Source organism: Ictalurus punctatus, chromosome 15 (genome assembly GCF_001660625.3).
Source record: "Ictalurus punctatus breed USDA103 chromosome 15, Coco_2.0, whole genome shotgun sequence".
Taxonomy (NCBI): Eukaryota; Metazoa; Chordata; class Actinopteri; order Siluriformes; family Ictaluridae; genus Ictalurus; species Ictalurus punctatus.
The window spans coordinates 18,621,327-18,637,148 of NC_030430.2; the positions used below are offsets into that span (position 1 = coordinate 18,621,327).

General features: G+C 39.8%; 1 protein-coding gene across 11 annotated transcripts in view; it reads left to right on the forward strand.

Moving 5' to 3' along the window:
* Nucleotides 1-4,820: 4,820 nt before the first annotated feature.
* The window catches only part of camta1a (calmodulin binding transcription activator 1a), a 439,144-nt gene continuing 428,142 nt past the window's right edge, over nucleotides 4,821-15,822 (forward strand). For 4 of the 11 annotated variants that reach the window (XM_053686534.1, XM_047160515.2, XM_047160516.2 and 1 more), the window contains exons 1-2: nucleotides 4,822-5,100; nucleotides 12,079-12,180. In XM_053686534.1, coding sequence (XP_053542509.1) covers nucleotides 5,076-5,100; nucleotides 12,079-12,180 — 127 coding nt within the window. In that variant the 5' untranslated portion in view covers nucleotides 4,822-5,075. Of the gene's footprint in view, nucleotides 5,101-12,078; nucleotides 12,181-15,822 lie in introns of those variants that run through there. The other 7 variants (XM_017488156.3, XM_053686529.1, XM_053686531.1 and 4 more) reach the window with 4 other exon arrangements.

The window sequence follows — 15,822 nt, forward strand, 5'->3', positions numbered from 1 at the left end:
TATTGCTTAAATAGAGAATAAACAAAATGCAAATGAATTAACACACAGGCGTAGTTAATTACCAGTGAACATTTCCTACTTGTAAAAAGTAAACAGAATTAAATTAATCTATGCAGCTACAGGCCTAAGTACACTATTTTAAAGCTTTAATTCATTTTGCTGAATGAGAATTAAACCCCACATGATCGTTAAGTGATCACGATTTGATTATGCAGGAACACATTCTTTTTTTTTCAGACACAGAGAAAACAAGGTCTGGCAAAGCAAAGGTCTTTGCACTTTATCAATTAGGCTACTTTACCACTTCATGACTTTTCTATCGGCAATGAAAAGGTCAGGATCTGGAGAGCGTTCCCATTTCCCATGTTATCAATCGAATGCAAGCAATAAGGATCATATTTTAATGATGGCATTTCACGGTCTATTTTTTGCTGCAGGCAAAGAAACATTTAATTCATTATCTATTAGCTCGCTGCAATTAAAGAATGTTCATTAATCTCTCAGTTGTGTCAGGCCACTTACATAGTCATGAGTGCATTCAAAATTAGCAAGGTTTTTCCAGACAATTCAAGGATAATATAACTAAGCACAATGTAAAAGTGGATCCACTTAAAAACAAATTAATCCTCCTCCTTATCATCATCATCATCATCCTCCTCCTCCTCTTTCTCATCATCATCATCGTCAAAAAAACAATAACAACAACAATAATAATAGGGGGGCATGGTGGCTCATACCTCTGGGGTTGGGGGTTCAATTACCGCACATTGCATGTTCTCCACATGCTTTAGGGGTTTCCTCCCCCTGTCCAAAAATACATGTGTTGTAGGCTGACTAACATTTTCAAATTGTCCACAGTGTGTGTGATTGTGCCTCTTGATTGGTTGGCACCCCATCCAGGATGTCCCTCACCCTGTGCCCCAAGTTCCCTGGGATAAGCCCCACTGCAACCCTGTGTAGAATAAGTGGTATGGAAAATAGATGGATAATAATAATAATAATAATAATAATATTTTTTAAGTAAAGCAATTTAAAATCTACAGAAAAGGTATCTAAATATCTAAAAACATGACTTTGAGAAAACGGTAGCTTTCACACAAACATTACTTACCTTGCAAATATACTATACGGCCAAAACTACATGGATGCCTGACCATCAAACCCAGTTCCAATCTTTTCTATTTATTACAGGATCAGCTCAAATTCATTCTAAGATATCCAAGCCACCATTTTTGCTGGTATCAACCCAATACTGATCATTGCTATCGGATTGGTGCCATCTCAAATATCTCAAATAATAATAATGATGATGATGATGATGATGATGATGATGATGACGATGAGTATTATTATTATTATTAAAATCCATGAAAGTCATTTTCAGATGTAATTACACTATGTGGGCAAAAGTATGTGGACACCTGACCATCACAATCATATGTGCCCATTCCCAAACCATGGGCATTAACACAGAGTTGGTCCTCGCTTTGCTGTTATAACAACCTCCGCTCTTCTGGTAAGGCTTTTCACTAGATTTTGGATCGTGGCTGTGGGGATTTGCTCATTCAGCCACAAGAGCATTAGTGAGGTCAGGAACTGATATAGAGTGAAAAAGCCTAGTGTACAGTGTTACAATTCATCCCAAAGCTGTTCTTCCACTCCAACCATGTCTTTACGGAGCTCGCTTTGTGCACAGGGGTATTGTCATGATGAAACAGGTTTGGGCCATTTAGATCCAGCGTAGGGTAATAATTAACCATGTATGGGTGTGATGGCCAGGGCACCACATACTTTTGACCGTATAGTATATGCTGAACATGGACCACTTGGAACCGTGTTTAAAACCTCCTCCTCTTTCTGTATGAGTCTTTCTCTCTGTGGAGCTGTCCCTTCAGCACCACATCTGGTATTCTGTCCATTTTTTTCCTCCATTAACCCTATACTGACTACGTATTTCACACAAGCCTACCTCATTACTGCAAATCATTTCCCTCATTAATAAATAATTGAGAATAGTTCCTAATCCCACTAAATTTAATTAAAAAGTCTTTAAAGAACACTTTAAAAGAACAGAATTTTCTTAACCTAATCTCTACCTACATCATTTTGTAGCATACGTGATTACTAAGGACATGAATGTCCAAAATGTTCTCATACTGGAATGTACCCATACTCAAATCTTACCCATAAGGGATGTCTAATGTAAGTTGCTTGGGGAATTAAACATAAAAAAAATTACAAGGCATGCTGTTTTAGGAAACTATTTGATGACAGGGTGGTGTGATGTGGCTTGATGTGAAGTCGATTATTTTCCTATAATAGCACATCCCAAAGTGCTTTATTATTGATATACTACAGTGATTTGCCAATTATTACCAGTTTTAATACATTAATAAATGACACATTGTGCAATTTAAACATTTAATGTTGTGGAACCTCTGCAAGACAAGTTAGTTCCAGTTAACGCTTGCATTATAGCACTTATAAGCAGTCGCTCCTTCGGCAGACTCTCATTTATCTCTCTCTTGAAGTTAATAGAACAAAAACACAGCTTGTCAGAAACCACAAAGCGCAAACCCATATGTTCTGAAGACGTTCTGTGGGGGAAAACCTACAATGTGCAATGTGCTGATATCGGAGACTCCTTCCATACATGTTGTGGTACAGGGGCGTAACCTGGCCTGGGCATTGTGGGCTGTAGCCCCAAAGATTTTTTCTTTACCCCTGAATAATTCTCCACTTGGAGCGGTTTGTGACTGCGTAACTAATCATCAGTAAAAGAAGACAGCCTGAAATTTTGTATCTTCAGTGAACGGAGGCGAGGCCAATCAGACAGGGTTTACAGGAAAATACGTGGAAATACTTGTGTCTTATTGGCTGACAGTTCTCAATTCTGCCAAATGCTAGCTCACACAGTCAGTGTGAGGAAAATTTATATATTTTTTAACCAATAAATGGGTTGAAACTGAAACAGTGACATCCTCTCATCCTGAGCAGGAAAACAAGGTGCGTAAATGTCTATATGAGTTCATGAATATGAATACGTTACGTGAATATGATATGAGCAGAGCATAAGGACAGATAACGTTCTTTACATGGCACTATAGCAGCTATACCCACAGTGATAGCTTAGTTGTGCGTCCCCTTGGCTAGCGACACAAAACTAGCCTAGGCTCATGTTAGATAGCCAAAAAAGTTTTATATTTTATCGGTCTGGTAGTCCTACAAACAGTGATAACACCCGGGGCAAGTTTTATGATAAATCCAACTTTTTGTCCAATTTTCACATTTTTTAAGCAATTAGCCCTCACATGCAAGAAAGAAATTACATGCAAATGGTCTAAGTACATTTTAAAAAGTTTTTCGATGGATAAGAATCTGGGCTCAGCTCCGGATGATTAACAGTTCAGCTAACGCCCCTTTTGTGGCACATAAAACGTCACCATATTTTCTTTGTTAAATAGCATTTTAAATCTATTTTTTATAAAATCTATTTATTATGAGTCTTAGATTATTTTTATTGTCCGCCATATGAATATGAATTACCCGGAAAATGAGCTGTTACTATAGAAACTATAACACATTAGAAGCCCATTATGCCCATGAATATATGTCTGTGATTTTAATTACAGCCAGCACTATTGTCAGAGCTGCTGTTCATCAAATTCATCAACAGCAGCTTGGTGGTGCTGGGATTTAAACACATGACCTTCAGATCTGTAACTCAAAGTCTCAACCAGTGAGCCACCACAACTCGCTCAACTGCCAGAACTCAAAGTCAGTCAGAAAGGTTGCCACTATGCATTGTGTCTTCTGGTATTTTACTGTAATCCACTGCACTGCTTTGATTGCCTTGTTTACAGTACAATCGTGTAATAAAATCCTAAAACTATATTTTGCTGTAAAATAAATACCGTAAATTTACATCATTTTTTTTAAGCAGGGTTGCGATGTCCCCCCGTGTCATCAGTGCGGCACACAAACTCTCACAGTAATAATGAAAACACAGCATCAAGCAACAAATCAGCGGTAGAGTCACTCAACACATATATTTCAATCTAAACATATACAATGTGGGGGGCTCAGTGACTTAGTGGTTAGCACGTTTGCCTTGCAATAAAAACACCTCTGCTGTTGGGGGTTCGAATCCCACCTCCAGCCTGTGAGCGAGGAGCTTGCATGTTCTCCAGGGGTTCCCTCGGGGTACTCCGGTTTCCTCCTCCAGTCCAAAGACATTGTAAATGTTGTAGACGTGCATCGTAAGCTGACTGGCATTTCCAAATTGACCATAGTGTGTGAATGGGTGTGATTATGCCCTGCGATGGGTTGGCATCCCTTGTGCCCCATGTTCCCTGGGATAGGCTCCAGGCTCCCCATGCAGTGACCCTGTCTGACAATCGGTATGGAAAATGGATGGATGGATGGATATGTAATGTATTTCAGGGTGTACATATTCTTTAATGAAGCACATCTAGGTGAATTATATAGAGCCAGCATGTGGACACTGATGTTGCACCGTACAAATCAGTAGCCTATATTCTGCATATATTAGGTGGTGCTACTCCTTGCCCCTTTTTGCCACGTCATAAATAATAATAATAATAATAATAATAATAATAATAATAATAATAATAATAATACCCCTATTCACTGGTTTAAGGTTTTATCTTAAGCTAACTAAAACAATTTCCAGTGCACATTTGATGGTTTTTAAGGAAGCCTCCTGTGTGCGTCCAGTCTTACGCACTCGTTTGACGGCGCACTGTTCAGGCGCGAGCTCATCCCGGATTGGCTGGTCGTTTCTCCGAGGCGTGGAAGCTGCACCTAAACATCCCTCCGCCGCCCAATTATAGAGAGCGGACTCTTGGAAAGGGAAGTCGTTTTCTCGCCGAGCTCGCAGACCATTTCAGCATCCCGTGGTCAGTCATCGTCCCACAGCCAATGGTGGAGAGGGTTGGAGTTGCCTCCCGTTCCGCCGGACCCTCCTCGCGCTGTCCTCGACGTGCACGCGCGTGGTGGTACCCAACGCTCGCGAAGAGGAGGAGGAGGAGGAGGATGTGGCGCGCGGAGGGGAAATGGCTGCCGAAAACAAGCCGGAAGGTAAGAGGCAAAAGCTCAGGGATTGTAAAAAAAAAAAAAAAAAAAAAAAAAAAAGACAGAAAGAAAGAAAAAAGAAAAGACAAAGAAATGTTTGTTTGTTGTTTACTATTAATGCCAGCTGTGTGAATGGAGTGAAAACATTACGGAGCAGATGGAGGGGACTCGCAACTTGCAAGCCGAGATGCTTCTCGGGTTTCCGCATTTATCCTGACACTCGTTATTTCTCCACCGAGACATCATCACCCTAGCCAGCTATGGTAGCTAGCCAGCAATGTGTATTACATTCAAGAAAAAAAATCAACTGGAGAAGATGAGAGAGTTAAAAGGAATAAAAAAAAAGGCGACGCTTTGCCTCGGTGTCTGAGCTCTGAGAGCAAACTTACTGACAGCACCGTGGTCCAGCAATAACTTCTCTTTTATTGATCAAGCTTCTCGGGGTGCACAAAATTATTCCTAACTTGCCAATGATGACCCTCAGTGCATTTTATCCACCAAGTCTGGCACTCACATGGCTTAAAAGAGGGCTTGTCTTTAAGATTGGACTTCTAACCTTAGTAGTGTGCTGCTTTCTGTGCTGAAAAGTGATGCTCTATTCCTACAGCATGTGCATGAACTACTGAACTAAATAACAAATACAGAAACTATACCTCTGGGACAGATTTGCATAATGAGTTTTCTAGAATGCCACAACGTAAAAAACAAAACAAAACAATTGATGTGCGTGTATACAGTAGTTATGTCTTTGGAAAACTTTATGTGTTGTCAAGAAGAATGAGGAAGAAGTTGTGTTTCAGCTCAATAAGTAGGACATATACAGAAACTCAGATTTGCAGTTATTTGATCGATTTACTGGAAAAAAAAACCCTTTCCACCTTTCCATTAGTATGGGTATTAGTTTGGTTCCAGAAATAATGTTGCTGATATTGATGATTAAGCTCTTCTGACTCCCGGCATGTGTCTAGATCAGGTGTAGAACGCTGTTGGTGTACACTGTCCTCGCTAAACGTCTAGGAGAATCAAGCTGAGTCCAGCTAATCTTTATCGTCATAGGTACAATCCGTGTATTTTGGATAAATTTGACCGTATTTCAATTGCGTAGAAAATTGAATAGATAAGAAAAGTAATAATAGGTGAAGGTTGGCTTTTTCCAGCCACAGGGTGGAGACCTTGCGTTAAAAGAAACTTTTCACAGTAAATAAATAAACAAGTCAAATGATTGCACAGACAATCGTCAGATTATTGCTGGGATATTTGATAAATAACCTGAGCAGTGTTAAACTTGAAGAGTTCGAAAGGACAATCCGATGAATACAGTTAATCCGCACAGTGACCTTATAGTAGAATGCTAGGATAAAACAGCACTCATGCATGTATTATTGACTTACTTATTACCTTGTAATTACAGCGCTATAGCTATAAAACCAGCGATCAGGAAATAATAATATGACAGGAGGAAACATGGGGTGGGTTTGATCCAGCCCACAGGGGGGTGGTATTGAGCTTTGTTAGTCGCCACGGTACACGTCTGTTTTGCTATGCACGGCGTGTCAACTGAGACCGGGAGTATTGGAATAAAGAGATATCTACCTTTGTGTTGAAAGCATCACATGGCTCAGGGCTACCCAAGCTTGTTCTCTATTTGTTACAGATGCAAACAAACACATCCGGGCTTGTAACGCACACCACATTCATGTTCTTCCTCCCGTTGCGTTATGGCTGCCACGTGCTTTTTAGAGCGTCTGAGCTGAGACTCCCCTGGCAGAGCAGGTTGAGTTATTTTTGCCATTCTTGCGAGGTCAGCGTGCAGAGGAGGAACATGTGTCACACACTTACACATGAACGTAGCCGCTCCTTTGGTGTAGATAGAGGTTATATATATATTCTCCCCTACTGTTCCAGTTTTATCCTCTAGGCCTACTTAGCAGTGCAGAAAGTGAGTGAAACATTGTGTTACATATAGTTTTTATACAATTCTTTTCCTTTTGATTACTCTCTGTCCCGTAACCTTTTGTCCTTGAAGCAGCACTGTTTGTGTTGAGCGCTGCTCTCCAGGGCTTCAGTATTTCACAGATTTTTTCCTTTTTTTTGCACATAAGGACAGGCTGTTCTTTGCTAGAGGCTGCTATGAAAACATGGGTAATATCTCTTAGGTCCCACTGAGTGCTCATGTCCCCTGGTTTGACCCTTCTCGCGTCCAGAGAATCCCATTTGCGCCTCAACACGGTGTTTAATAATAGGGGCTTTAGCAGCTTGTTGGCTATCAGATGAAACATATTTGGATTTTTTTTTTTTTTTGTAAAACTATTTCACACTATGGTTTTATGAATAATAGCAACTAACAGAATAGCAGTGAAGGACTCCAGCTGGATTACAACCAACTGCAAATATAAAGAAAAACACACGTAACCCCTGAAACTCTCTCTCTATATACTGTGATAGAAAAAAAAAAGTGGTAAATATGCCAAATCAATACGTTGTATTCATCCTTTTTTTTCTTGGATTTGTATCGCCATTTATTCCACTGATATTTCCAAAGTTTGGGGAGAATGGTTCAGCAGCGCTGGGAAGAAAAATAAAATGCGAGCAGAGATCTACTTCACCCCTTTTATACTTTAGCAGAATATAAAATGAGTTTCTAAGGGAAACATGTTTGACTAAACAGACAGCGTTAGAGTGAAATATGTTCTAACAGTATAAGTCTGTGGAAATAAAATGTCACTGCAAGCGGAGTTATATTTAGCCATGCTTTTATTCCCCTGAACAAATAAAAGAAATAACAAAAAAACAAACAAACCATGATTGTGTGTGTGTGTGGTATGGCTAAGCCTATGTTAATGCTAGCCATCCACTTACTCATCTACTCATCAGCTGAACTAGCCAATGATCCAGCGCTAACTGATAACTGTCCCTATAAAGAGAGAAAGAAAAATATACTTAGTATAGTAAATAAGTAAATTATTTTGAAGAAGAGAAAGAGTCACTGATCTATATATAATAACTGGATAGCTCATGACGTCACCAACAGTGAAGCTACTGCGCCGCCATCTTTGTATTCCTTAACTTTCTGAACTCACTTTGGGTCGTAATCATTGAGATATATATATATATATATATATATATATATATATATATATATATATATATATACAAGCAGTGGTCGGAGCTCTGAAGCATAAAACAAATATATAAATACAGCGGATATTTGTGTACAGAGAATATTTAACCACAGACATATAAACTCGTTCGCAGCGGGGATGATGTGTGTTTCATTTGAGAGTTTTATAGAGATTTCACTCCGCGCTGTTAGAATATCAGCTTTGTGGTCAAAAGGTAAGAACAGAGAGCTAAGCAACAACCGGCGGCTAAACACTAAACACTAATACTTAAACACTTAAGCACTAAAGCACTCGCACTTCAACACCAACACTTCAACACTACTGTAATCTACTGAGGGAAAAGATACGGAAAATAATGACTACTAAACCACTGGGTGTTAAATGATCAGGGATTTTGTACAGCTGTGTGTTATAGTGTGTATTAGCTCCGTGTGTGTGTGTGTGTGTGTGTGTGTGTGTGTGTGTTATCTTTTCCCTCAGTAGATTACAGTAGTGTTGAAGTGTTGGTGTTGAAGTGCGAGTGCTTTAGTGCTTAAGTGTTTAAGTATTAGTGTTTAGTGTTTAGCCGCCGGTTGTTGCTAAGCTCACTGTTCTTACCTTTTGACCATAAGGCTGATATTCTAACAGCGCGGAGTGAAATTTCTATAAAACACCACTGGGTACTTTTTGCTTTAAAAAGGGGGTATTTATACACTTTGACGTTGTATTTTTACTGTTGATTATTAAAGATTATGATCGTTATCCCCACTCTACATGGGGATAACGACGCATTTGTGCTTAATAAGTACGTGGTCTGTATAAATTACAACCCGTGGGCACTTCCTTTAGCGAACGTTGTTTTGCAGTTAAAAGCAGCACATCGGGTCATCTTGACAGTTTTCGTCCGTTGGCGGTCGGCGCCCTCTGTTGTTAGGGAATCGTAAAATGGCCGCCAGAGCACTTCCGGTGGCTTCACCTACTGCTGGCAGTTTAATATTCTATGAGCTATCCAGTTTATATATATATATTTGTGTGTGTGTGTGTGTGTGTGTGTGTGTGTGTGTGTGTGTGTGTGTGTGGTAAGAGTATATTTTCTTGTTATTTACCCATTTACCCGTGTTAACACTACCTTTGTACTTGCTACTAAGCGAGCTAGCTGTTCATTTTCTGAACTAGCCAACAGTGTGAAATACAAGCTCGAACTGATGACCTTTCACATAATAGAATAAAAATAAGTCAATTATTTTGAAGCTGAGCAGGGATATATTTCCTTGTGTGTTCCGACATGCTGCTGTTTCTGTGGTAACTATGCTAGCACTAGCTTCCCACTTGCTAATAAGCAAGATAGCTATTCATTTGCTAGCCAACAGTAACAATGTAATTCCCATCTAATGACTATCTATATAAAGGTTAAAAAATATATAGGTACATTATTGTAAAGCAGAGAAACAGTACAATTCCTTGTGTGTTATGTCATGACTAGCATCACCAAAGGAAATGTGCTATGTAACAGTTAAGCTGAAGTGTGTTTTTTTAGAAGTCACCTGGGATATACAGAATGACGTATATTTGAAGGTGAACTCGGACGTCAGCATCGTTAGGATTTTTCCATTGGCTTTTGGATTATTGCAGAAAACAAGCTCTGTGACCAACAAAAGTTAGAGAGTCTTACAGGTTTTGTTCATCGACATAATCTTCACAAATGAACACTACTTTTATGAATTTTATACAAACGCCAGAAGTAAAAAGCTAAGGTTAGTCTATAAACCAACTACACCATGGTCACATGACCTCAGCGTCACCACCACTAAGTTTTATAGCGCTCCAATTTGAAAAAACACTACAATTGGAAAATACTAGAAATTGATAAATCTACAAGTTTGAGTGGGAATAGTTTGCAAGAGCGCGAGTATAAACACAACGAGGCAGTAGTAGAGGAGTTTTCCTGTTCGGCGTGATGACGTTTAACGTCCCCGACAACCTCTGTAGTCTCATTTAGCCACTTGTTAACAAGCGCCTTTTTCAAGACACGTAAAAGCTTAACAAAATCACGAGTGGGGCATTACTGATGTATTTCAAGACGTAGAATAAAACGTGAAAATACCTCGAGCTTGTGTTAACCGCAGACCTTATTTCAGGCATTTAACCAAAACCCCATTCAAAAAAACCCCACTGACTTCGGGACGATGGAACCGGACGTGCTAAAATACTAACTCTTTTCCGGGTTTTAGGAGTCATTTTTACAGCAGTCTATTTATACGCAGAAATAAATAGGGATCTTGTCCATATGACTATCTAAACACAAAGGAAACCTCATCTCAACTGAGCGTTCTTGTCCCAGTCCTAGCGAGCCAGAACAGTTTGGTGATTTTTCTGCTTCAAGACACCTGATTCAGCTCGCCGGTTAATTATAGGGTTTAGTAAGTGTGTGAAGGAAATCACCAATTTGATGTCTTGTATGAACTTGATATTGGAATTGGCACTATAAAATGTAATCAACACATAAAATAAGCATTTAAAACGTTGTACTGCTGTGTAATTTGTATAAACAAACCTTACTGAGTACATTTGATTACCAAATTACATTTAGATTGATAAATTTAGATGATAAACTACACAGTAAAGTACGTATCACGTTATTTTCTTTACCTGATTGAATGAATTATTAAAAACAAGCAGAATATCTCAGAGCTGTGGTAATGATTTATTTTCTAGTACAACCTTGGTATTGATATTAGCTTCAAAAATCTCATGTTGGTCAAGCCCGAGTGGAGCTCCGTTTAGGGATTTATAAGTTTGTTAAATGAATTAAGTAATAACGGCGTGGGGGGGGGGGGGGGGGGGGGGTCAGTGCGTGCTGTAATGTAGAAACAGATGTGTTTTAACCAGTTGTGATCCCTTACCTGCTTCAGGCAAGCAGTCGGAAATTGTCATTAAAAATCTCGCACAAATGCAAACAAAACCAAACTTCCATAAAAAAAAAAATAAAAAATCCCCAAAGGATTTTAGAGCTGCATCTTTCCTTGCAGGCTGGAAGAAATGTCTTGAATATTTATTTATCAACTCTCAGCAAAACCGAGGGCGAGTAGAAGGTGAGGAAAGGGAAGAAATACACAAGCAAACTATCTGACTTTGTGGAATCAATCGGCGCTGTTTCCCAAAAGGCATTATCCCTGGAAGGAAGAGTAAACCTAAAATGTTTCTAAACAATTATGATAACACCGCAATGCTTTTGGAAAACCCTGTATAAGCAGTTCAGATGCTCCTTCACATCATATTTTCATTGCATATTCAGAACTTTTCAAATAAATTTTTTATCAGAGTTGCCACATTGATCTTTTGAAGCTGAATTATGTAGTTAGATACTTGATCTTCAGCGCTGGCTCTTATACTGTAAATAATAAACAGCGTGTGTTCAGGTCTGCTGTAATGAATACATACACGCTGTCGTCTTCTACAAGATGAAAGAGATTGCTTTTGTACTGTCTCAAAGCCCAAGTTTGACCCCAAATAAAATTCCGCATGTCCTCACCACTAGGGAGCAACTTAAGTCAAAGCAATCCCTTCTGGCCCTCTGAACGTGCACAATGAAACAGCGGTGTAGACTTGGTGGAGAGAAGTGAATTTGGCACACTGAACCCGAAAGCCGAATTGAACAGATTGCCTGTGAGAAGTGTTCCTCTGCTCGGAGACGGACGTGTCCGAGATGCATGGGGAGGGAGGCTCGGGTTCAATGCAAGTAACCAGTAACCGTTTTGTGTGTGCGTGTGTGTGTGTGTGTGTGTGCATGGGGAGAATGTAGAAGGTCTCAATGTTAAGTTGTTGTGCAATATTCCTAGTCTCTTCTCTTTCTCTGCTTTCTCTTTCCCTGCCTCCGGAAAAGGACTGAAGAAAATTCGTAACCCGGATCGAATGTACAGATCAGCTGTGTGTTATTCCGGCCATGCTGCTCCTAAGGGTGTCAGTGATGACACAGAGATGAACAGTAAGAGCTGGTTATTAATATTGCATCTGTGGCATTGCTCGAAGGGGGCCACTTGCTGGCTGATCTATTATTCATTCATCGATTCATTTATTTACTTCTTGATTTCATTATATCTTCCTCCTTCTCCGCTGGGAGTTCCTTCCCAGAGCTTTCTTTGAACCTTGAAGTGTCTTCTTGACAGCAGCATGCTATCAATATCACAAGTCTTGCCATTTGCTAAGAGCTAGACCTGTCCATAAAGACTGCATTACGCCAGACTCTCATGCTATATGCTGCCATCCTCTACGACGCTGACCTTCTAAAACTCACTACTGCCATCCATCTAAAAGCATGGACTTTATCATGTTGTGTATTGCTAGAGTAGGCAAAGCTGTAGTTGGTTGAAATGATTTGTGAAAACGGCGAGTTAATTTCATTTCGACTGCGAAAACAAATGTTTTTCCTTCAGAACGGAAAAGCTATTTGCCTTTAGATCAATTATGTGTATTAATGCATGTCGACGCATAGAACGTTGATTGCTCCATTAGTACTCCAGAAGTCTCCATGCTTAATACGCATCGAGCTGCGATCCTGCCACCCCTGGAGAATTTGTTGATCTGTGTAATTAAGTGCGTTTATGTTTGCCGTAATTTGGAAAACGGAGCCAGATCGCGCTCATCTCCTTGTTGTGCTATTCACTGATTACGCTCTTTCCATTGAGTTCCGTCCTCGTTCCTTCAAAGCAGTGTTTTAATGAACGCTCTTCTGGGACTGGAAAGTGAAAGGCGGATGCTGCTGTTTGCACTCATCCAGACTACAGCTGTGCATTTCTCTGTCTGTCTGTCTGTCTGTCTGTCTGTGTGCACCACATATATGAGCTTGCTTAAACCAGTCACTGAGATGCCATCCCTCTTGCATGCAGCATGATCTAACCATTTTGTGTGGCTGCTTCTGGCGGCCCAGTTAACACGTGAAGCCTGGAGGTTTTTGTATCGCTAGGACCGTTTAAAAAAACAAACAAACAAACAAACAAACAAACAAAAAAACCCCAACCCGTCCTGTCCAAAGCAGGTAAACCACTCATGTGAGTAATTGTGGAAGTGGTTATGATAAGGATAAAGGGCTTTACTGGGGATCTGGCAGTGTGTCCTCTCATTGTCTAATGCGTGTGTGCATGTGGGTGTGCTCTCGGGTCCTCACCTCCTTTCTCCCTGAGATGGGATTTTCATGGATGGGTGAGTTTGGCTAAGCCTGAAAACACATAAGGAGTCGTTGTTGTCGTTGTTGTTGTTTTTTTCTTTTCTTCCTCTCCTCAGTTAAAGTAGATACTTGAGCTGAATTACGTCCTTGATTTCAGTTTTCCCAACATTTCTGACTAAATCAAGTGTCTTGATAATAGCTTAGAAATAAAAACAAATAAAAAACAAAACCCCAAAACTTTATTTAGTGTAACATGTTGACATTTTAAACATACTTATTAGCCAAGGTTAAACAATGAAGGGTGCGTTGTTTCAATCATTAACCAAGGAAAGTTCAAATGAAAACTGGTCGTAGTACAGGAATGGTGCAGTGTTTGTATTGCGCCGAGGACATCCAGGCTTTGAAAGGAAGCCTAATGAAAGCCTTTATTTAAATAAGTTCTTTTGCTCCATCAGCCTGTTCATCAAACCTTAAAATATTGACCTTGAAGCCTCAAACACCATGTTGCGGAATGATTTTTTTAATCATATTGAACAAACATTCAGCCTTTCAAGCAGTGCCTCCAGAGCTGAACAAAATTTACCCTTCCACAAGACAATATCTACAGCTGGTTCCTGTCATGGTCTTGTGATTAATGGTGCTCAGAGTCCTGCCAGCCATCCACACACCACAAAACCCCAACATGATATTGGTGTATATATATGTAGGAGTGAAAACTTGGTAAAAGGAAAAAAAAAAGATCCAGTTACAGACCTTTGACTGACATGTCATCTCGTAAAAGCGATTCTGTACCTAATTTGCTTTGATATGTCTTCCCTCTCAGTAGCAATATGATAGTTCTGGCTTTTGTAGTTAAGCTAAAAGCATGGCTTCGACATTTAATCTAGCCATGTGTTCATTTTCCTGAAAGCCCTCATCGCTTATAGACGAGCCTGTGATCTAGATCTAAAAAGATGGTGCTAATTAAGTGTGTAGTCCGGTGCAATCAAAGCTGTCTTTTAAAAGAAGTGCATCTATCGAGGAGGCTCATTGATTTTAGCTGTAAGGACAGTGTAGCCTATGTATGTTGAAATTTTAGGCTTTTGAGATGTAGGTATTTATTAGAACACCCATAATTCATAGCTAGGAGAACCCCTAGCAATTTCCTCTAGCTGATTGGCTCTGATTGCCAGCGTTGTGATTTAGGCAGCTATCGCAACCCGTTCGAGAGGTATGTTCTTCATTAGCAGGGCTGATCACAATCTGGGACGAGTCTCTCTTCTTTCGCCAGACTATTATTACGCTCTACTGTAACATCTGTGAAAGAAAAAAGGCTGCATTGATAATTTAGTCATTGATTTAATTATATGGTAGAAGTGCGGTTTTGTCTTAGATGTTTATTTTATGCAGTGACTTCTGCATTACTGGGTCAATAATAAAACATATGAGGTTTTTTTTTTTTTTTTTTTTTTTTAGATATCCTTTCAAGCCAAAATGAAATATGATAGAAAAATGTTTGTATGTCAGTAAACAGGTGTGACAGTCAAAGTCTCTGTGGCAGATTCCCCAAGATGCTCAGTAAAACTTACAACCTGATTTCATTATAAAAAGCACAGAGTACCTGAGACTACTGGTGCATTTTTAATCACTAAGGGTTGTCACTCCAACTACTGACTTTGTTTATTTTAGTGTTATTTAATGCTGTATATAGATTTTTTTTTTAAATGTAGAAAACATTTAATTCCATTATTTTCGAAGGCGTCTTTGCTTTCTAACTCGTACAGTGTGAGAGACCCATATTGCTGCAGTATAATTGAGTTTTTGTTAATTTCATGTTGCTGTAGTAAAAAGAAAAAGATTAACATTATTGCTGGGGCTCGTTTTCACGTGTTATGCCGTGTTCTTTCTTGAGCTCAGACATTAACCGAGTGCTACAGTCTTTGTTTTTAATCTGTCTGCCTGCCCTGATATATACAGTGCGTATACAGTGCTGAAATATACACTATATGACTAAAAGTATATGGACACCTGACCATCGCACCCATATGTGGTCCTTCTCCAAAAGTTTAAAGCACACACTTGTCTCTAATGCATTTGTGTGCTGTAGCGTTACAATTTCCCTTCACCAGAACTAGGAGACCCAGACCTGCTCCAGCATGACAATGCCCCTGTGCAGAATGCGAGGTCTATGAAGACATGGTTTGATAAGGCATGATAAGGTTGGAGTGGAAGAACTCGAGTGGCCCGCAATGAGCCCTGACCTCAACCCCACTGAACGCCTTTTGGTTGGGTTACATTCTAACACCGATTGCACCCCAGACCTCCTCACCCAACATCAGTGCCTGACATCATTAATGCTCTTGTGGCTGAATGAGTACAAATCCCCACAGACACACTCCAAAATCTAGCGGAAAGCCTTCCCAGAAAAGTGCAGGTTATTCTTACAAAGGGGGACTAAATCTAGAATGGGATGTTCCACAAACA